The sequence below is a fragment of the Panicum virgatum genome, chromosome 7N (assembly GCF_016808335.1).
Source record: "Panicum virgatum strain AP13 chromosome 7N, P.virgatum_v5, whole genome shotgun sequence".
NCBI lineage: Eukaryota > Viridiplantae > Streptophyta > Magnoliopsida > Poales > Poaceae > Panicum > Panicum virgatum.
In genome coordinates, this window is record NC_053151.1 from 39,549,357 (window position 1) to 39,572,000 (window position 22,644).

The 22,644-nt window shown below is 47.6% G+C and overlaps 1 protein-coding gene across 1 annotated transcript; it reads left to right on the forward strand.

The window, feature by feature from the left end:
* Positions 1-2,181: 2,181 nt before the first annotated feature.
* LOC120683785 (homeobox-leucine zipper protein HOX22-like) lies at positions 2,182-3,531 on the forward strand. Its single transcript, XM_039965870.1, has 2 exons — positions 2,182-2,712; positions 2,816-3,531. The coding sequence occupies exons 1-2, from the start codon at positions 2,275-2,277 to the stop codon at positions 3,179-3,181; spliced, it is 804 nt and encodes a 267-aa protein (XP_039821804.1). The 5' UTR covers positions 2,182-2,274; the 3' UTR covers positions 3,182-3,531.
* The last annotated feature ends 19,113 nt before the right edge of the window (positions 3,532-22,644 follow it).

Sequence of the window (22,644 nt, forward strand, 5' to 3'; positions counted from 1 at the left end):
GGGCAAGGGCAGTGGCGGCCTGAGCGGCGCTCGGGGGCGTGCGGTGCGCGGCAGAGAAGGGAGGGAAAAGGGGGAGAGGGAGAGGAAAAAAAGAAAATGGAAAAGGAAAAAAGAAAATGAAGAAAAAGGAAAAAGGGGAGAGAGAAAAGAGAGAGATTCGCGCCGGCCTTGATCGCGGCCCCTGGTCGGCCACGCTCAGCGGTCGCATGCGCGCGCGGACGAGGCCATAGGGAAAAGAGTCGGGGGTTGGACGTTTGGAACAGAGAAAGATTCCGGGAATTAGGGTTCAGGGTTTTAGGAGTATTTTGAGCTCAACGATGAAAAGTTTTGAAAAAATTATTTTAGCGTATGATTTAATTTTGATAGATTTTCGAGATGTCACAGTATAGTGGTGTGAGTGAGGTGGGTGTGTGTACATATATGAATAGATACTACAGCTGTACCAGATGAGAGGCCTAAAAAAAAGGACGAGCGTTTCTTGGCGTGGAGGATCACTACGACTGCCAGTGGTCGCTCCGTAGGTCATCGATGGCTAGTACTCGAGCACAGCGACCGGTAATCATCACCGTGGCTTCTCTGGCCTTCGCGAGGGGCTCGTGTCGAGCTCGTTTCGTACAGCTGCCGGAATCGATCTCTTCGCGGGCCGGAGCAGACGGCGCCTTTGCGGCGGGGCAGGCAGGCAGACGTGGTTGCCGGTAAACCACGTCGTCGTCGCGTGCCCGCTGAGTGTCCCGGAGTTCCACGGAGGATTGGTTGTTAATCGTCTCGGATCACCGCTTTTTCACTTACCTGAACCGCTAGAACACGAATGGTGAAGATCCCGGCCGTGGATCGTGCGCGATCCGTCGAGATAAGCCCCTGCTCCCCGCTCGCGCTGCCCAATCCGATCGCGCACTTATCGTCTACTAGCAGTTAACTGGCGTTTCTTTAGCTTTTCTTGTCGTTTTTTTCACGGCGGCTGGTGGGGCACACGGCCTGCCGGCACACGCTACGCGACACGGGGGAACAGGCCTTCGCCACCGGGGCACGGCCTGGCCCAACGGGCGCGCGAGAGCGCGACGGTGCACCACCCCATCGGGGGGCCGAGTCGGCGCGCCGGCCGCCGCAAGGGGACAACCGCGGCGCGCCACCTCGACGACCCTTTCGGGGGAAGCCCCCGCACAGCTGGCGCGGGGCGACGGCGACCTCGTGCCCTTCCACCGGACCACCTGTTCCAAGGGCGCCCGCCGCCGCGCACACCTTTCCGCCGCCCATTGGCGACCGGGCCGGGCCAGCCGGTCGTCGCACGGAACGGGAAGCAGTAGGCCACAAGCTTAGACGAGATATCTCGGGCTCGTTCTGATGGCAGGCGCCACGTGTCGGGTGTGCGGATCCCGAGGCGGCCGGATAACCATCGGGCGACGGGCCCTCCGGCCGGATTCCGGACACTTGGCGGGGGAGCAAAAGCGGCTTTGCCCGCCTTGTGTCATAATCGCGGGCCCCACCGGGGTTTCTTTATCCGCAAGCGCAAAGGCCACATGTTCGCGTCCCCGGATGTGGACACGTAACGCGCCGCGCCCGTATAGGCCCTGTTTGGTTTTGTCTGAAAAAAATTTCACAAAAACTTTTTACATCTTTGACCACTAATTTAGAGTATTAAATAAAATACAATTACAAAACCACCTTTAGGACTCCACGTGTAAATCGCGAGACGAATCTAATAAGATCTTTGATCGGGTGATTAGAAAATGATACTGTAGCATCACTATAGCAAATCATCAATTAATTACCGTCATTAGATTCGTCGCGAAAAGTTATATCCATCTCTGAAAAAATTTTGCAAATAGACTTTATTTAGTACTTCATGCGGATATTTGTCTGTTTGTGTAAAGTTGATGCGACACCTATCCTAATTTAGAGTGTTAAATAAAGTCGAATTACAAAATCACCTGCAGGACCCCACGTGTAAATCGCGAGACGAATCTAATAAATTTGTTGATCCCGTGATTAGAGAATAATTACTGTAGAATTACTGTAGCAAATCATCAATTAATTACCGTCGTTAAATTTATCGCGAAAAATTACATCCATCCCTAAAAAAATTTTATAAATAGCCTTCATTTTTAGTACTTCACGCGGACATTCGTGTGTTTGTATAAAGTTGATGTGACACCTATCCAAACACGGCCATAAAACGGGGCGGGGCATGACCGGGAGCACGGAGGAGAGCGCCGGCCGGCAGCTGGGTGATCGGAGAAGAACGGCGGCCTTGCTAGGATCTTTCGATCGGTCGACATGGACAGGCCAGATCGCCACCAGCACCAGTTTTTCATGCCGCTGCCGGTGCTGCAGCAGCAGCAGCAGCTGTGCGCGCCCATGATGGACGAGCAGGCGTCGTTCTTGGCGGGGAGGGCCGGCGGCGGCGGCGGGGGAGGTGGAGGTGGAGCGGCGGGGAGGGGGGAGAGGAAGCGGCGGTTCACGGAGGAGCAGATACGGTCGCTGGAGTCCATGTTCCAGGCGCACCACGCCAAGCTGGAGCCCCGGGAGAAGGCGGAGCTGGCGCGGCAGCTGGGCCTGCAGCCGCGGCAGGTGGCCATCTGGTTCCAGAACAAGCGCGCCCGGTGGCGCTCCAAGCAGCTCGAGCACGACTACGACGCGCTCCGCGACAAGTTCGACGCCCTCCACGCCCGCGTCGAGTCCCTCAAGCAGGAGAAGCTCGCCCTCGCCGCACAGGTAGCCCAGCATGATATGATCATCTCTCTCTGCATTGGTACCACTCAACCATGAACGATCATGGTTGCTAACTTTGGTTTAATTTGATGCTGTGCTTGAGCAGTTGCAAGAGCTAAGCGAGAGGCTGAGGGAGCGGGAGGACCACCGGGCCGCCAGTGGCGGCGTCGCGGCGACGGCTAGCAGCAGCAGCTGCAACGGCGGCGAGGAGGAGGCGGAGGACGACAAGAGGAACGTCGTCCTCCGGTGCGTCGACATGGAGCCGCCCGAGAGCTGCGTGCTCGCCGGGGCGTGCGCGACGCCGCCGGCGGACGTCTCGGTGGAGTCCGAGTGCGACGACCACCACCGCCTCGACTACGACGACGGGTTGTTCCCGGAGTCCTTCTGCGCGACGCCGGAGCTGTGGGAGCCCTGGCCGCTCGTGGAGTGGATGCGGTCGCCTGAAACGGTGGCGGAAGCTAGCAGTACATAGGCTTGCGTGTGTAAGATACGTGCATGGTGCCATGGCGCTCTCAAATGGAACAGGAGGACAACGGCGGGGGCCGGGCTCTGTGCCCATGACGATTGGGCCCCGGCATCAGGTCGGGGATGAGAAGGCGTAACGTTCAAGCGATGGAACCTTGGAGACGATCAGCCAATGGGATTAGTGCTTTCGATCTGCAAAGGTTAATGGGATTCATTAGAGGCGTCATTGGTAGGTCGACTGCTAGAGTTGCTCTAGAATGCGGCTTTGTTGTTCCCTTTGGAATTCAAAGTTAGATAATATAATCGAAGCATATATGTTCGCTTTATAAATATATATAGTATTCGCGTGTACGTATTTGCTTGGGTGCAAAGAGTCAACCTTGTGATTTTGAAGCTAGGATCTATTATCTTATTATTTAGCCAACAAACAGAGCATCCACGTTCGCTCTCAAGGCCTACAAATTCCCATGTTAATCGAAAAAAATAGAAAAATAAAATTACTCACTACTGCCATTATATTAAAATTAGCCCAAAATACCCCTGTGCCTAATTAAAAATCACCCACCAATGCCATTATGAAAAATTAAATATAAAATACAATTTAGCTATGTATCAGTTACAAACATATACTATTAATAAAAATTAAAGCTAACAACAATCAATCAAAATAAAATAAAAAAAATAAGAATAAATATATAATAATATTATTAAAACTCAACAAATCAAACTGTTATTATAGGTAGATCATATTTAAATTATTTTAACCAAAAATAAAATATAATTTATGATAATGAATATGTTGATGTGTGGTAAAAAATAGTATAATCTTTAAGTAGGGATATAAAGACATACGAATTTTTGAATTTTTCAATACTAGCCGCGCAAATGTGCGGGCTGTACGCCTAGTTCTCCAAATTCGACATGGTCACAGTTGATTGGGCATTCAAAGTAACTCATAAAAATGATATTTATATATGACATCAAACCAAAATTTTCTTTTAGTTCTCTACTTTGGTGACTTCCTCCAGCAGATTACTACCCCCTTTCAAAAAAAAAAAAGGATTCCATGTCATTTATAAATTTTTCAATATTTTCCCTATCATTTTCATTATTATTAACAACTTGACCTTTGCCTCCAGAGAATTGGTCCATAAATAAAGCAGGAGAGACAGCTGTAGCAAAAAAAATGAAAAAAGAACATGATCTCGGTAGCAAACATATAAACAACCATTATAGTTTCTAACTTATCTCGCAAACATAGATTTTCGATCAAGGATATTGTTACCGATCGCATATTCTCCCTCTTTTAAAATTGGTTTTTTTGGTGTTCAAGGATTTTGCATCTGGAGCCTAGCACACCCCGAAACATTCGGCTCATGCGGTGCGCCGTCCCGTAACTGTGCAGCGGCGCAAGATCAGGAGAGGAGGCAGGAGAAACTTCTGGACCCGTGCGGCCACGGGCCCCTGCGTTGGCCCCGGGCGCGCGAATGGGTGGCCGAAAGGGGTCCTCCCGGACTGTGTCACGACGGCGACGCACAATTATGCTGCGAGAGCCATGCCAGAGGGCGAGAGGGATTCTCCGGTCTCATCGGCGGATGGATCCGTCCGTGGCCGCCCGAGACGGCACATGGATTTTCTTTCATTCTGTGGAGGAAATGGCGTGGTGCTCTGCCACTGCCACCAGATAGGGGGCCATCGGCCTGTCCGGCTAATGGCTATCGTCTGTTCAGTCACCTATGGCGAGACCGGACCGGAGCTGGCCCGGATCGGGACAAATCGTGGGGATTTACTTCGGGGATTAATACGGGATGGGGACTAGTCAGGGGGGCGTTTTTGCTGATCTGGAGTGCTGCCCTGTGGCTAGCTAGATCGGCGTTCTGCTTCCAATCGGTATGACAAAAAAATTGGGTCAGAGATTGATACTGACGTTCTTTAGTAGAAATGGCTGGTATGTCTGATCCGGATTAGTGCCTGTTCAGGCATCGCAATTAAGGCAGCAATCTCATCATTAATAGGTGCCGGCTTGCATGCTGTTGTTTGGATTGGTTGAGTTTTTTTTGTAGGCATGCGATGTATAGAGCACCATGGAGGACGAGCAGTGGTTCAAATTAACTGACAAAATGCATTCGTGAGTACTGTCTCTGGCAAAATGTTTGCCGTAATTCGTATGCACTAGACTGCTACCTGTGCAGGTGCACTGGACTGGATCATGTGCTCATTCTGAAAGACTGAAATAATTGCAGTATCAATCGTGGGGGCAAGCAACGGCTAGGTTTAGGGGGTGTTTAGTTGATAAAAAAGTTTGGATTTGGATATTGTAGCATATTTCGTTGTTATTTAATAATTAATATCTAATTATGGATTAATTAGGCTTAAAAGATTGTTCTCATCCTAAGCTAAATTATGCAATTAGTTATTTTTTCCAACTACATTTAATACTCCATGTATGTGTTCGAAGATTTGATGTGACGGATACTGTAGGAAGTTTTTTGGATCTAAACACAGCCTTTAGTGCATTTTATTTTCATGTTTTTATTATGGCTGGCCTGGTCTAGAATTTGTAGTAGCAAGCTACCACAAACTTGTCGCTAATCCACCCCAGTGCGGCCAATTCGAACAAGACAGATCATGCACACTGATTTGATGCTATTGGAGGGGGAGCATTATCCTCCACATCCGTCCCTGCTCGATCAGTGACCACCGATTCAAAGCCGCTTTGGCACCTGACAGCGACGAGCTCAGAGACGACAAACTAGTCCAAGTCACTGTGACCTGAGAGAACATTGAGACCTCACCTCACCTTACTCCTACCACCTTGATACTCGAGAGTGCCTCAGCTCGTGCAACCTTCTAGAAACACAGGGAAAAGGCGTAACGGAAAGCCGGGCCCTCCTCCTGTGGAGCTAACCGCCCCGGACGCCACTTCCCGGTGACGTGGGTGGTGGCCAATGATTTGGCTGTCGCGCTGCTTTGGGGGTCCGCGGCAGCATCCGGTCACGGTGCTCGGGCCGTTGCTACTTGCTAGTCCTGTTCCTGATGCGTTCTGCCCTAAGCCAGCATGATGGTAGGCTCCTGTGCCCCGCGCGCGCCGGCTGCCGCGTGGACGGTCGCGGCGGTTTGCTTCGCCGGAGAGGCCACTGCCGGGCGGTGGCGACCGTGGGTGTGACAGAACTGTTGAGTTAAAACTCTTAATTAAGTGTAACCATCATTATCTGAACGCATCAGGCGCATTAGTTTAATTAAGTGTAACTTGACAGGCTGTTTTCAACCCACAGGTCGACCGAAACACACCAGATGTCTCGCACGAAGGCGAGCTTAGAAGGTACCAGCACGATATAATCTTACAAAAATATCAAAATATATTAAGACTTTTACAAACAGCTTTAAATTTAAAATTTACAAAAGAAATGACAGCACGTAAGAGAATATAACTTACAGAGCATTTTTATTAGAGAATAAATAAAACAAACTAAATAAGCCGAGGATTACCGAGACGTGAAGACAAGGCGCCACATCGAGCCCACCGATGGGAAACCTAGTTAACTCCTATACCTGAAACAGGGTAAACAACAAACCCTGAGTATACTAATACTCAGCAAGGCTTACCCGACCAGTGGATATAACTTAGCCTACATATCTAAACATGTAAGGCTTTTGGCTGGTGGTTATTTTGCAGAAAACAGCGGCTAAGGTAATTCCTCACTTTTCTTATTTTAGCCCAAGTTCTATATAAATTAACGTAGTCTAATATTTGCATAACCAAATCTAGAGCAAACATAGTGGAACAATAAATAATAATTCATATGTTCATCAATATGGATATAACCATTTTTCCATCACAACACTACGCTGCGACGCAGTGACCAAAGTGCTCATATCCGAGAGCGACTGACGTCGAATCGATTCGATTTAACCTTGCAAGGTGGACCTAACCAACACAGCACGCATTAGCCCCGTCGGATCACACGCACCAACTTTTCCCCTCCCTGTCTCGAACTACAGAACCGCCCCACCTGCATATAGTCAGTCGAGCCCTACGAAAGACCACCAAAAGTAAACTCATGCATCCCAATTCTCCGCGGCCACTCGACTCGCCCTAAGGGGTGGGTAGAAGTTCTGTACTTCCGAAGCAAGGCAGTACTCGGCTTACCGGTTTCGACTACCTCCTACTCCCGGCATACGGTTAGTACAGTTCAAACATGATCAGCAGGGCCAACAACGGCTCGGTCCTTAACCGACACAGGCGGAACTACACCTCTCCCGCCCGGTCTCAGATTCTATTCTTTCTTTCATTTCAATACTTTCATCCATAAATTAGTAACTCATATCTGGAAACATAAAGCTATTCTACATCTCGCGAGTAACCAAGAATTGCTCGACTTCTACCGAACCCTATCTAGCATAGCATTTCTATCGGCCTATACATACTAGTACAACTCAAGGACCCCTAGGGTTCATGCAACTAGGGTTTCAAACAACTCCTAAACGTAATGCATAAGTAATAAATACATATGTAGGTGTCATAATTTAAAATTAATAGGATGTGCACCGGGGCTTGCCTTCGGGCTGCTGCTCAGAGCTAGGGGCAGACATGCCTTGGGCCGGATCCTTGCAAACCCCCCTCTTGGACTTGCTCCGGGTGCTCTTTCGCCTCCGCGATCACTTCATATACGACTCCTTCGGCGGCGGCGTCTACACGTATGTACATGACATGAGAATGTATGCAAATACGATATGCAACAACAATCTTTGAAATGTCCAAGTAGAAACACTACAAATTTACCCCAAATTTACCCAATTCTACATCCAACAGTTCTAATAAAACTCGGAATATCCGGATTCATATCCGGAGTATCCGGACTCCGAAGTCCGGAGTTTTCGGGCCTATACCCGGAGTTTCCCCCGGAGTATCCCAAACCCGGAGTATCCGGGCTTATACCCAGAGTTTCGCCCAGAGTGTTCAAAAACCCGGAGTATCCAGGCTTATACCCGGAGTCTCCGGACCCGACAGCATTTTCGCCCCAAAAACTGAAATCTTAATTTTTGGCAAAACCATCCCACCAAAATCAAAACTCCTTTAGATCCAAGTTGAGGGATGCATATAGAGTTGATTGACCAAAAGAAATCACTTAAAATCTCCTAGAAATATAGATCGGGGCGGCACAAGTTGAATACTTAGGATGAGCTTTTCTTGGATGAAGAACTTGAAATCCCAAGCCACCCCAAGGAGGAGCACATGGGGGAAAGGGTTCTCCACGCCGATTGAAGCTTTCTTAGCCTTGGAATCAAGTTGAGAGGGAGGATTTGCACTCTAGGGCACTAGAGAGAGAGAGGGAGCTCATGAGGGAGAGGGAGAGCTCACGAGGGAGAGGGAGAGAGTGCACGTGAGGGGGAGAGGGAGAGTGAGCTGTGAGGGAGAGAGAAATAGATAAGAGCTGATGTTTTAATGTTTGGAAATAGTGCAAGAGCAAAGACATGTGATATAGAAACTCTAGGTCCGGACTATCCGGAAATAAATCCGGAGTATCCGGGTAATTCCGAAATATCCGGGTGCAAACCCGGAGTATCCGGGTTTTTCCAGACTCTAGAAAATTGGACTGAACTTGAGTCGACTTTTGGTGACTCGATTTGTACCCGAAAGATTAGGTCTCTAATTAACTAGTTAAACCCGTGATTAATCTTGATTATAGGTGATTAACACCTAGTGTGTTACAGTGCGCCGGTGCGCCATGGCTACCATCGGAAATCTTCAGGAATCTCTCCGGCTGTGTCAGCAGTGCCGGCGCTTTCGCGGTTTCGCCGACGCACGGAAACCCGGCAAGGAGCGCGCGCCCGGCCCACGCGCGCACTCATCTGATTGCATCCGTCCATCGTCGAGCGGCGCGTGAGGTGTCTCGCCGGCACGGCGCCCGACAGGGACCAGACGGAGGCAAAGCTCCGCGGCGCGCCATGACGAGACGCCACTGCGTGATGTGTTGCGTTGAAGCGCACAGGACAGGCAGGGGCACGTCAGGCTCGCCCGACGGCGAAGGAGCGCCGCGGCCGCGCCACCTGCCCGGCTGCCCCCGGGACGGCGCGCGCGCGGCTCACCTCGGACGCATCGACGTGTTCGCGCAGCCTGAAAGGACGTCCCGATCGAGTTGGCAACTCCGACCGTGACCGGTCGCCGGCGCGTCGGAGGTGGCAGGCCACGGCCACCAAGCCCGATGCAGATGAACCTGTCGCCTGCTCAATTGGCGTACTGGGCTGTGTTTAGATCTCATGGTAAAAAAAGTCATATTGGACGCGGTAGCATATTGTAATATTTTTTATTTATTTGTAGTAATTATTATCCTATCATAATTTAACTAGACTTAAAAGATTTGTCTCGTCGTGTACATCAAAACTATGCAATTAGTTTTTTTATTTAGCTATATTTAATGCTCCATACATGAGGCAAAAGATTTGATGTGATAAGTAAATAGTGAAGTTTGGAGAGAGAAATTTTAAAACTAAACACATACCGCAGACCTAGACGGTCTAGACCCCCTTTCGAAGTGGGGAGGACGTGGTGGTAGAACTTTAGCGCAGAAAAGACGAGGCCGGTTTGGTAAGTGTCAGTTCTACGTAAGCGCGACGGCGAGCACAGAGACAGACGGGCCCGGGCGCCCGGCCGAGCGAGGCCATTGCTTTCTTTGCCGAGTTCGAGGTGCCGTGGAGGTACGAGTGGACGCGGGGAGTTGCTGTCTAATCCGGCTGATTGACTGGTTGATCAAAACTTTTAGAATGCTCGGGGCCTATTTAGTTCCCAAATTTTTTTTACAGTACCCGTCACATCGAATCTTTAGATATATACATAAATTATTAAATGCAGTTGAAATAAATAATTAATTACATAGTTCAACTTTAAATGACGAGGTGAATCTTTTAAGTCTAATTAGTCTATGATTGGATATTAATTGTCAAATAACAACGAAAGTGCTACAGTATCAAAACTTAAAATTTTTCGCCAACTAAACACAGCCTCGATGGAGGTTGAGCACCACAAGTAACAATGTACGTGGAAGATCAGCGGATGATCCGTAAGGGTGACTACGTATTCGTAATTCGTACGTTGCTAGTGGCAATCGATGGAGTACAAAGGTGGTCTTAGTGGCCTAAACAAGATAAACCCCAATTGAGACTGATCTGACTCCTTTTCTTGTGAGACTGATCTGACTCTTCTCTTAATGCTGCTGAGTGCAAATCAACAGGACTCCAGTCCAAGCTCCCCCCCCCCCCCCCTTTCGAGAGGAGCCACAAGGATTATGTGGGCCCTTTTCCCTTTGAGAAACCGTGGCCACAGCCATCCATACGCCTTTTTCAGCCCATTAGTATAAGGATGTTTAAGTGGGCCAAATTTATGCCACGGCCGCCCACCTCACTATTTGCAGCCCATGAACTAGGAAACGGCCCACCTCGTCACCACTTTCTCCTCACTCCTCTTCAATCTTCATCTGCAGAATGGAGGGACCAGAAATATTCCGTCGTCGCGGAATGCCAATCCATGAATCCATCCAAAGCTCCCGTGACCGTGAGTGAGGTCGTCGTCTGCGTCATCCAGCGCCCAGCGGCACCGCAAACAGAAATGCCAAAAGGGTAAACAATATTATATAAATATAAAAAAGTACAGGGCGTATACGGTTATCCTTTTGGCGGTTTGACCCACAGTACGGCACTACGGCGAGCAGTTCATTGGAAGCTGGAACAGAGTGCGGACTGCAGGGCACATCGGGCAGAGCCGTAGCGAGCTCCCCGAATCCAGCGAGTGCTTTCCGTGTGTGCCACTATTCATTCATAGCAGATCGCTGCAGCTGGCTCTGCGGTCACTGTGCATGTCTCGGGGCAATAATGAATTCAAACTCGAGGGCGTTTTAGTCTTCGTTTAGTGCGCGTGTAAAGTTTTGAAATGAAATTTTTACATATTTGGAGTATTAAATATAGTCTAATCACAAAACTAATTACAAAATTTGTTTGTAAACTACGAATTTATTAAAATTAATTAATTCGTCATTAGCACATGTGTACTTCAGTATCTAATCATAGTCTAATTAGCTTCATTAGATTCGTCTCGCAATTTACAAGCAACTATACGATTCGTTTTTATTTCGTTTTAATTTAATACTCAATGTAAAATTTCCTTTCAATGTGATAGTTTTGAAATTTTGAATTTTACAACTAAACAATACCTTAGAATTTAAAAATGATCTTGAGAGCGTTGAGCCAGGAGAAAAAGAAAAATATTGCCCTGACCGTGTGTCGTAGCCCATTGGATTGGATGGGGTTACGCTGTTAACTAATCCACTGAAAAGGCAGACTGAAACCTCTGTCAGTTTCTTAATTCTTCTGTTTAGCACCTTCCCACGTCACCTCCCTCTACTTAATATACTAAGTATACTTACCGTACTCCAACTCGTATTAGTGTATCACAGACCTTCTACTAGGCAGGTATGTAAGCACCTGACACTGGGCCCCACGAACTCCGGGGCCACCCGTCAGGCTCCTATTTGAGCTGCCCAACTGTGCGAGTACAGAGCCAGTTAATTAGGCTATCCGCACTCGTCACTCTCTAAATTCACTCTCTAAAGGGAATATTCCTGCCTGGTCATCGAGATTCTCCTCTCTATATTCAGTTTCGCTGCGCTCGTTTACTCTCTATATCTCTACTCTATATCAACTACCAACCAGAGGACCCACATGTCAGAAATTTTTTAACCTTTTCACCCCTCCGCAACACCCCCTCCCTCCCACTCCTCTCTCTCTCCACCCGGCGCCCTCGCCAGCGCTCCTCCTCACCCTCCCTCGCCGGCGCTCCTCCTCCCCCTCCCTCGCGGACGCCTCCCCCCGGAGCTCGGGGCCGCAGGCCCCTGGAGCTCGCGGTGGCCGCGGACGCCCCCCCGGAGCTCTCGCGGACAACAACAGCGCGCGCTTGCGCAAGCCAGCGGCGAGGCAGAGCGGCGAGCAGGCCAGCGGCGGTGAGGCACTCCTCCTCGGCCTCCCCCTGTGCCCCTCCTCCGGCGGCGGGGAGCTCCGGCCTCCCCCTGCGCCCTCCCTCCCGCGCGGGGCCATGGCGGCCACCTCGCCGCGACTCCTCCTCGCGGCCGAGCTGCAGTGGCCCTCGAGCGGCGGGGGCCAGGAGCCTCCCGGCGTGCCCGCGCGGAGCCTTGCGGCTGCGGCGAGCGCGCGCACGAGGCAAGCGGCCGCGGCGAGCTCGCGCACGAGGCAGCGGCCGCGGCGAGCGTGCGGGACGGCGGCCGCGCCTCCCCTGCTTGGCCGGCGAGCCGCGCGTTCCCTGCTCCCGCTCGGCTCGTGGTGGTGGCGGCGGACGCGACGGCGGCGGCGCGCTCTCGAGCTCCGCCTTGGGGCCATGCTCGGCGAACGGACGGCGGCGAACGGGGTCGAGCTCGGCCGCGAGCCCCTCCTCCTCGGCCTCCTCGCCGCGCTGGCGGCCGAGCTCCGCCGCTCCCACCTCCCCCCCTCCCCTGCTCGCGCGGCCGGCCGCCGCCCACGCTGGCCGCCGCCGTCGGCGGAGGAGCAGGGCGCCGCGCCCCACGCCGGCTCCCTCGCCCGCGAACCGCTCCCTGCTCGAGGTCAGCGGGCCTTGTGGGAGCTCGAGCTCGCGGAGGAGCGGTAGGGCGGCGAGCTCAGCGGGCCTTGTGGGAGCTCGAGCTCGCGGAGGCCATGGCGCCCGCCGCCCCTTCCTCTTCCCTCCTCCCTCCCTCTCCCCGGAGCTGGCGGCCCCCGAGCTCGCCGCCCCGTCCCCCCGCGCGGGCGAGCTCGGCGCTGCAGCGGCCCGCAGGCGAGCGAGCAGCGCCGCCGTGGCGAGCTCCGCTCTGCCGCGGTGCGGGCGAGCCCCGCGCGGGCGAGCTCGGCGTGGCGGAGCGGCCGCGGCGGCGGTGGCGGCCATGGGCGAGCGCGGGAGGGATGCTCGGGAGCAACGGGCGGAGGCGGGCCCCACGCCATGTTGCCGCGTTGCGGACGGCCGCTACCGCGCCAGCTTTGGCGCGCGGGAATCCCGCCCGCAACGATGCAGATCGGTTTAGAGAGTGCCGCTGCAGCACTTTTTTGCGGTAAAAGGAACTCTAAAATGTGTAGAGAGCGGGATACAGAGCCCACTGCGGAGAGCCTTAGTCACTCCACTAACCGGGCCCCACTGGTGAGCGCACCACCACCTCATGTGAGCACGCAACGCCTGATGCCCCTGATCCCGTGGTCGCGCGTGCACCACCCACGGACCCTTGACGTGTGAACAGTCGCTGACGCCCGCGGCGCATCACGACCCGGTCCCACATGTCATGAGCGGAACATTGCGCGGTGAGCTGTGCACGTTTTCTTTGCTCCAAAAAGTGAGAAGAATGACACGTGCGCACTACGCACCACTAGTAACCAGTCCGTGCTAACGCCACGGTTAAATTTTAGACATACAAAAAACAATGATCCATAGTCCAAAATGAGAAGTATATGTTTCACACAAAAGATATGTAACATAGTTATTATGTTGAGGGTAAAGTCCATTTTTCTAATAATATGTAACATTTGGCAAGACATATCTATAGTTGACTTCAGTCACGGTGCTGCATAATTGTTATATATAACAACAAAGTTTGAATATAAAAAATTCATATATTTTTTGTACCAGAAGAAAGAGATAAAGATGCATGTCCTTATGAAAGATATGACTGTGGAATGCTTAATCAACAGCAACAAATGAAAAATAGAGACTGAATCGAGCCAAAGAGATTACCTAACAAGTATTTACACCTTTCCAGAGGATCAATTGCAGCAAGTGAATGGTAATCTAAACTACCAAACAGAAATGACTAAATCAAGGCAAGCATTTGAAATAATATTGTTCAACAATTGAGAAAAACAAATATGGATTTAAGATCACCTGAACGATCAAATGCATCTTACATTATATCTTCATGCTCATGGATACCAAATAGGATATAGAAGTAAAAACTGCACAGCCCTCTTTGCTCTTTGGACAAACCTTTAGGTGCATGTACAACCAGAATTTTATCCCCCTCCAAAGATTGCAGGGAACAATATTTGCACACATACAGTCTTCAGTTGGTAACCACCACTGCAATTTCAGAAGTAAACGGATCAGTTAGACAGACTCTTCAAAGAGAGGAGTCAAGAGCAAGCAGAAAGAAGTAAAATGTCAACAAATTAAGGTTCGGTCACAATGTCCTATGTAAAATCAGCATTTGTACATACTGATCCATGTGTTTAGCAAGTTTTGTGAAAGGACCTTAATCGTGTGATGTCGCCTAGAGGGGGGTGAATAGGCGTTTAAAATTAATCCTGCAGATTAAAGCACTTAACACAATTGTCAGCAACCAACCGGTCAGACCGGTCTGGCAGACCGGTCAAACCAGTACTAGGCTTAGAAACAGGATTCAAACACTCAGACCGGTTGAGCAGACCGGTCAGACCGGTTGAGCAGACCGGTCCTACGCAGAACCTGCACAAAAGTGTTAATCCTCCCCTTTACGAGCTCTAGCACAAATGCAGCTTGGTGTGGTGCTTCTTTAGGTGCTTACAAATGTATTTCTTAACCCTGCACACACAGAAACAACAAAACCAAGTAGATCGAAGTGGAAGCACAAATAAAGCTAGAGTACAAAGTGTGAGGCAAACTAAATGAAGATAATGCAAGGAGACACAGAGATTTGTTTCACCGAAGTTCGGATTCACCACGTTCACCACGTGTGAATCCTAGTCTCCGTTGAGAAAGCTTATCGCGACCACAAGGTCAAGCTATCTCCTCCTTTCCACTATATGACCATGAGTCCTTGTGACACACGATCGCTGCTGCAACAAACTTGCCGCTGCTCACCACAAGTTGGGAGCTAGCCGGCGACGTCTAGCCGTCTAGGAGGCTTCACCTCCAAGAGTAACAAATGCTTCAATCAAGTTGGCGATGCAACCGCAAGTGCTCAAGCTAGGGCTTATGCTCTCACTGCTCAAATGCTCTTCTTAGCAAAAGTTTCAGTCAACCCAACTCAAAGGATTCAACTCTAATCACTCAAATCTCACAAAGAGAGGTTGAGGAGGACTTCTCAAGTGCTCTCACGGCTCAGAGATGGCTCTGGAATGTAATGGCATCAGCACCCACGAATGGGTGAGGGTGTGTGGTATAAATACCCCTCTTTCAAAAACTAGCCGTTGCTCTGTCAGACTCAGACCGGTCCCCCAGACCGGTCCTACGTAGGTTTTCTGCTCCCAAGTGTTTCTCTTTGATTTTTCTCACATGGGATAGCTATGAGCACTTTTGGTAATGTCAAACCACTGATGTTGCATCCCCCTTGATAGTACGGCATCCTATACTCAAGTTCACATAAAATGACATACACAACACTTGATCTTTCATGTCTTGATCAATCCGAACTTCTTCAATCAATATCTTGAGGTTGTCAACATCCTTAATTTCAGTGAGCATGCCTGCTTGAGTTAGTGACTTTGAATCTTCCTTCATACAAGAATGGAATCCATCTTTGATTCACAAGTCACTCTCATTTTCCTAATAATGACACTCTTCAATCATAGAGCTCTCCATGACTCTAGGATCTCCGGTATTTTGACCCGTATCGGTTTCCTTGCTCCCCCCCAAGCCGTCGCTTGCGTAGCATCTTGAAACATGCCTCTCGGTCCTCTACCTTTATCCTAGCCGTCCATCTTGAACTCATATTGATTTGTGTCATGCATGAAATCTTCGTTGTCAATTTGAATTCTCAATTCAATCTTATATACAAGCCTTCCAATTTGAGATAACATATGCACATCAACTCATGTCTCATTCACTTTTCTCTTGCTTGCTTCCCTTGTACAATAATATTCATCTCATACGACAAGTCTTTCCAATTTGAGATTATGCAACAACATATTGTGTCTCATTCTCATAACCTTTACTTGTCATACGAATTCTATCATAAGTCGAATAAGCCTTTAATAGATATTTGAGCATTCATGTCAATCATGAACACTTGCTCATATTTTCCTTTTTCTTGTTTTGCTTGTCATATACATCCGAAACAAGCCTTCGCATATTAGAGCCTTTATATCAACCATGAATATCTTGCTTTATTTTCTTTTACAACTTTTGCTTGCCACTTTGAGTCCCACATAAACTAACAAGCTTCAGCACAATATTAGAGCCTTCATACTACACATGAATACCTTGCTCTTCTATTTTTCTTTCTCATTCTAGCTTGTCACATATAATGATTGTCAATGGGACATACACATTTGCTTGTAATACATGAGCTATATCATTCCACAAATTAAATATCTGCTCATAATCTCATGCAAACAAGTTAGTCCTTTAATCGTATTGTCAATCAATACACCAAAACTCACTAAGGGCCTAGATGCTCTTTCATTTTGTCTGAATGTCATCAAGCCTTTTCCTGAATGCTTTGACCTTAATTTCCCATTCCTTGTTAATTTTTTTATATCTTGCAATTTGTACTCAACATCAACCTGTTTTATTGCGAAACGGATAAGGTTGTGGAAAGAAACAATACATGTTAGCAATCAAAAGATAATATATGTCCTGATAATCATCATGAAAAAAAGAATGCCACGAACAAAAAAATACATGTTATCGTGATCAAAATAACTGCAAAGATTAAATAGTATTTGTGTTTGTTATTTGCTTAGTTGCCTGCATTCAGAAAGCACATCCATTTAGAGATGTTCTAACAAAACCATGAAGGACAACTCAGAAATACAACTGTATACACATTGCAATTCCTGAATCAAGTAATTTAACCTAAATAACTTATTCAATTAATTGACCGAGCTCAATGGGTGCCGCCCAAAGTAAATTTACCTAATTGACTGTAGGATTTAAGACAAAAAATCCCATCAATTCTCCCAACACGCATTGGCTTACCTACACTGGGAATTTCAGGTTATGCCACCAAGCGATTGCAGAAATGACAACAATTAGTTGCAAAACTGGTTACTTGTAATGGTACAAGCCATCCTAGTTTTGCAGCAAATTGAGCAAAACACTAAAGGCAACAGCAATTCAGGGATTCTAAAAAGCAATAGAATCATTGCAAGAAATTTTGAGATAAACGAAGGTAACTGAAAGTATTTTCATGCAGGGGAAGCACTGATATTGCAGCAAGGTAGAATGTAACTGCATGAAGTTAGGCACGTGTAAGAAAAGGAAAATAATTTAGCAAAAAGGTTAGATAAAAAAACACGCTGCAAAAACATATTCAACTAAAGAAACAAATTACATAAGGTACTGTGTGGGTAGTAGTAAAATATTTGAGTGGGCTCAGCTTCAACTTTGCTCGATCATATAACTATATAAGATGGTACATGAAAGTTGAGATTGAGACAAGGAACAGGTAGAACATCATAGTTCAGAAATTTTATGAGTCATCATATGATCGTAAACTTGGAGCGTCACGGCATGGTAGTAAGTCCAGTAAAGAGAAAAAAAAGACCATGCCTAGTACCTCACAAGATATTTGATCATCAGAGCATATCCACCATGACTTGTTAACATAACAAGACAAATAATAGGTCTCAGGTGTGGCAGAACCACCTGAATTATCCCAGCTCAAGTGCGCTGGCCATCACCATAAAGGCAACACCGACACAAACGCACTTCAAACGGAACAATTCTTGGTCTGTCGGGTAACGTCCCGATACAACCACCGGTTCTCGGATCGAACAAGCATACCCCGCACGAAGGCGAGTTCAGAGATATTACAACCACATATTTTACAACACAAGCACAGTAGTTATTACAAACCAGTTCAAAGCATTATTACAGAACCAAACTTAGTAAAACAGTTATACAAGCCATAACTTTAAGTGAAGAGTTTGAAAAGCAGCGGAAAGAGAACACGACGGCTACAACACGGCGCAAAAGTATACCAAGCTAGCCCAAGCAAGGTATCACTCGTCAGGGTCATTGCCGGCCGAAGACGGATCCCATTCTACAGACCAGCCAGGAGGCAAAGAGCAGGGCCAAGACATACTAGCGATCTGGTCCTCAAAACTCATACCTGAAAAAGGTTTCAACAGCAAGGCTGAGTATTCTAATACTCAGCAAGACTTAACCGTCAACGGGTATACATAGCCCACCTAACTAGACTATGCAGGGTTCTGTGAGGCTCTGGTTTTCCTTTTGCTAAAAAGCAATAAAGAGTAGGTCCTTACTTTCAAATTTTAGCTTCCAAGATTCTAGTTGATTAACCATTCAATGTAAGCAACTACTATTCAACCATGGTGGAACTTTAAGGAAATATCAAGATTGATCATAATAATGTTGCTCTTATTATTCTGTGTGGCAAAGAGATCAAGCAGTCCCAAATCGTGAGAAATGGACGATTCGAATCAAATTTGTTAACCTGGCCAGGCAGACCTAACACACACGTTTGGAACACCGTCGGGTCGTTCCCAAACAACCGTTTACCTTTCATTCCGACCTGTGGATAGTGCCACTCTCCCCGACTACAGGGCACCAACCTCATCCCTGTAGCCACGGTGTTGCGCAACATAAACATAAATAAAAACCTATCTCTAAGAGAGAGTGGAAGGTATATCCACTCACCGGTCCGATCGGCTACTAGGCTTACCGCGTACCATATTTACGGCATGTGGCTAGTACTTTCAAAAACTTAACCAACACTACCACACACCGCGACCTTAGCAAGTTCATCAACACAGACGGGATCTCACACAAGGTCATGATATCGAACACGACCCCGTCCATCGTCCTTATATTGATAGCAGAAAGTAAACAAGCAATTCTTATAGAGCTCGCGAGTGACAGGCAATCACTCGACTTTTACCGGTCCTATCAGCTTAGCAATTATTCGAACTCAGGTCTAGTGTTCAGTACATAGGTTCCTAGGATCATGCATCTAGGGTTTCAATTCAAATCCTAAGAACTGTAAATGCACAAGTAAGTAATAACGATAAATTGTAATAATTTGAAATATAGGTTATGTCCGGGGCTTGCCTTCGCGGTAGTCGCTAACTATTTCAGCCTTGGGCTCTTCCGAACTTTGGTCCGGGGCTTCAGTTAGTACAGCAGTGTTCACCTGAGCTTCTGGATCACCTCCTTCAGACTCCGGGATCAGCTCGTACGTCCCGTCAGCTAGAACAGTCGTATCTATATGTGATGCAAGAACAATACAGTAAACATACACACGATAAGGTGAAGCTGCAGTAACACTAAGCAAACAAAATTAACACACACATGGGTAGTCATTTATGGAGTAGATAACTAATATTTCTTACTACACAAGGCATCATGATCAACAGCACAAAAGAATCTCACTACTTCACAAAACAAGTTGTAGTGGTTCCTATAGCATGCAAGTCATGGTTTGCAAATAATTAAACAACTCAGCACACATTAGGTAGTAAAATCACAAAAAATTACATCAAACATAAGGTAAACATAGTAATCTATCCTACAAATTTCATACCAAATCATGCAGCCATTAATACATAACAATTCATTAAGGGCCTGTTTGGTTCGGCGTCGGCGATGCTTTTGAGCAGAAGAAGCAGAACAATCCCGCCGAACGGGTTGCGTTTAACGCGTTTCTGCCCGCCGCCACCGCAGCAAAACGCGGAACATTGAACTACGCGCGGCAAAATCGCAGAAGCGTGCTCTGGCTCGCTTATGGCTTATAAGCGTCGCGATTTTGTGGGTCACGGTCCCAAACAGGCCTTAATTCAGACAACTCCTAGAACAAGATTGAATTATACAGATCAGAAAAAGAGCAAAGTATAAGTTAGAAATTTAAAATAAGGTCTACACAGAGCTAACTTAGTTACTTTAATTTTTTTAGGATTTAGTCTACATAGAATTAATTCTGAGAAAATAAACAAAACTGACAGAAATCTAACAAGATTCATTTTTAGCTTCTGTTATAGCCATGAAATGGTGCTTAATTTTTACAAAAAGTAACACATGACTAAAGAAAGGCTCTAAAAATATTATCAGGATTTTTTAAGCAAGGAAACTATTTATCATGATTAAAGCTCACTTAACAAGAATTAAATCAAAGAAATAGCTAAATAGAAGGAATGACCACAAAATTTTTATAGTAACACTATAGTCACATGAACATTCCACCATAAAAATTTCAGAGCATAACAAGACTTAAAACAATAGTTATGAAAAAGATAAAAACAACTAGCATTTAAACACTAGTAACACAAATTTATTTTTACAGCAAAAACTCTCAACTAACACCCAACATATTATGATTCTAATGCATAGAGCTACTCTCAAGGATTCCAAAACATCTAGATTTGCCTTTTTCTGATTTTTCTACGAATTTCTATGGAATTTTCAAAGTTTATAGCCAAAATAACATAAAGATCCTTGCTGCCACTATTCACATGAGTCACGGGCTATGCAGATAATCCCCTAGGGTTCTTTGAATTCTAACAACTAAGTCCTTGGTCGCAGGGGAGAATAGAGGAAGGATGGCCGGCCTTTACCGGCGGCTAGGCTCGCCGGCGGCGAAGGAGAGGTTGGGGGAAATGAAGAAGAGATCGAGCCGCACCCTCTGGTGCTCATGGCACGACGGGAGATGGTCGGAGGAGGGCGGTCCACGGCGGACAGGGTTGCGACGACGGAGGGGATCGACGGCGGAGGGTGCTTCGGTGGGATTTGGTCGACGAGAAGTTGCCCGTGAGCTGCGCGAGGTCAAGGTGAAGCTGATGGTAGGGTCAGCGTGGGCGGAGGAGGGCTGCAGTGGCGGGTCCACGGCAGCGTCGAGCTTGCCGGCGTTCGGGCGGAGCGGCTGCGTTCTGGGGTGTTGGAGGCAGGGAGCTGGGAAATGAGTGCGAGGATTAGGATGCTGGGGTCCTCTGGATGCTGGGGCGCGCGATAGTTGGGGGCCTGGGGCTCTGCAACGAGCTCGCCACCGCGACGGCGAGGTGGCGGCCGCGGAGCTCGGCCAGGACGACGTGGCGAGGGGAGGGAGCTCCAGCGCGCGGGGGAGGTGGGTCCAGGGGGTCGTGGGGGCGCCACGTGAGGCGGCAGCGAAGCAGGAGGTGGCCGGGATAGGCCCCGAGCGGTGGGCGGCGCGGCGCTGACTGCCGGCGGCATGAAGCAGAGGAGCAGGCAGGAGAAAGAAGAAATGTGGACTGCTTTGTGAAATCAGAAAATTCTAGGGACCCTACTGTAAAACAACAATAACTTTTAAACTAGGACTCAAATGAAAAAATGCACAACATGAAAGTTGTTCAATTTTTCAAGATCTACAACTTTGATGTTGTGCAAAAATTGATTTGACCAAATGTTAAAGAGTTATTTTGAAAACATAAGAAGGATTTTGAATTCAAAGGACATTTGTCTTTTCCAAGGTAAATTCACCTTATATCAAGACCTAAAAGTAAAATTTGCTGCCATATAATTATTACACTAAATTTTGGAAATAAACCCTCCACAAAAGTAGTATTTGCTCTCCCTATTCAAATTAAACTATAGAAAAGATCCTACACTAAATCATAATTACACATTTGACCTTATAATTTTGCAATAAGGTCCTTGATCAAGTAAAATAAGCACATGATGCATAAAATAAATGCAATTCTATTGCGCAGACACCTAGGGTGTCCCATCAGGGGTCTCAAAAAAATATTATTATCATTTGATCATGATGTTGGAGCCTAAGGGCACAAAAGAGCGAAGAAGCTAGAATAATTGGTACCCATAGCTGACAACATCTTCACCATCAGTTGATATACCTTGTAAGTTAAGGATATGGAAAATTTTCATTAGAAGGAAAAGAATATGGCAAAACAAAAAGGCAACAACTGAATATAGAAGGAGCTCATATATGAAGCATTTGAAACCATGTTATTTCCTTCCTCTCCCTCTGTCCCAAAAGATTTTTTTAGTTTATTGAAATGCAAAGATGTAACAAAAACAATATTAGAATAAGAAAGCTCACGTGGTTCTTGTTGCACATAAATTTCGGTTGAGACTTCAACATTGCACATGGTCTCATGGGCATCCAGGGAAGTAGCTGAAGGCATTCGAAACCATGAAGGAGAAAGCAGCACGCGAACATTGCTGAGCGCGATGGGCACGACGCTAGAGCCGGAAGGAGAGCAGCCCGAGCGCCGGCAGCAGTCTCGCGCCATCGCTCCCTTGCCTGGATCCGGAGGGACAGCAGCAGGAAGGCCTCCCTTCTTATGCGTGCAGAGTCAATTCAAGCCATTAGGAATCAAAATAGACAAATAAAATCAGTAAAATGAGTGCATGACATGGATTCGCATCACAGTAAAATCAGGTCCGAGATTGCCAAATGGACAAATTAAATCTGATAAAGAAATCAAGGAGAGAGATGAGAAGATAGACAACAACATTAAGGGCAACCTGAGGAGAGACAGCAAGAGCTGCGACCTTAGTGCGCTCGCACCAGCTCGACCTCCTAGACGTTGCAG

Bases quoted from the DNA above. Each gene is read 5' to 3' on its own strand.
- LOC120683785 (XM_039965870.1), top strand. From the start codon at position 2,275: ATGGACAGGCCAGATCGCCACCAGCACCAGTTTTTCATGCCGCTGCCG. The intron at 2,713-2,815 runs GTAGCCCAGCAT...GTGCTTGAGCAG, and splicing joins AGCTCGCCCTCGCCGCACAG to TTGCAAGAGCTAAGCGAGAG.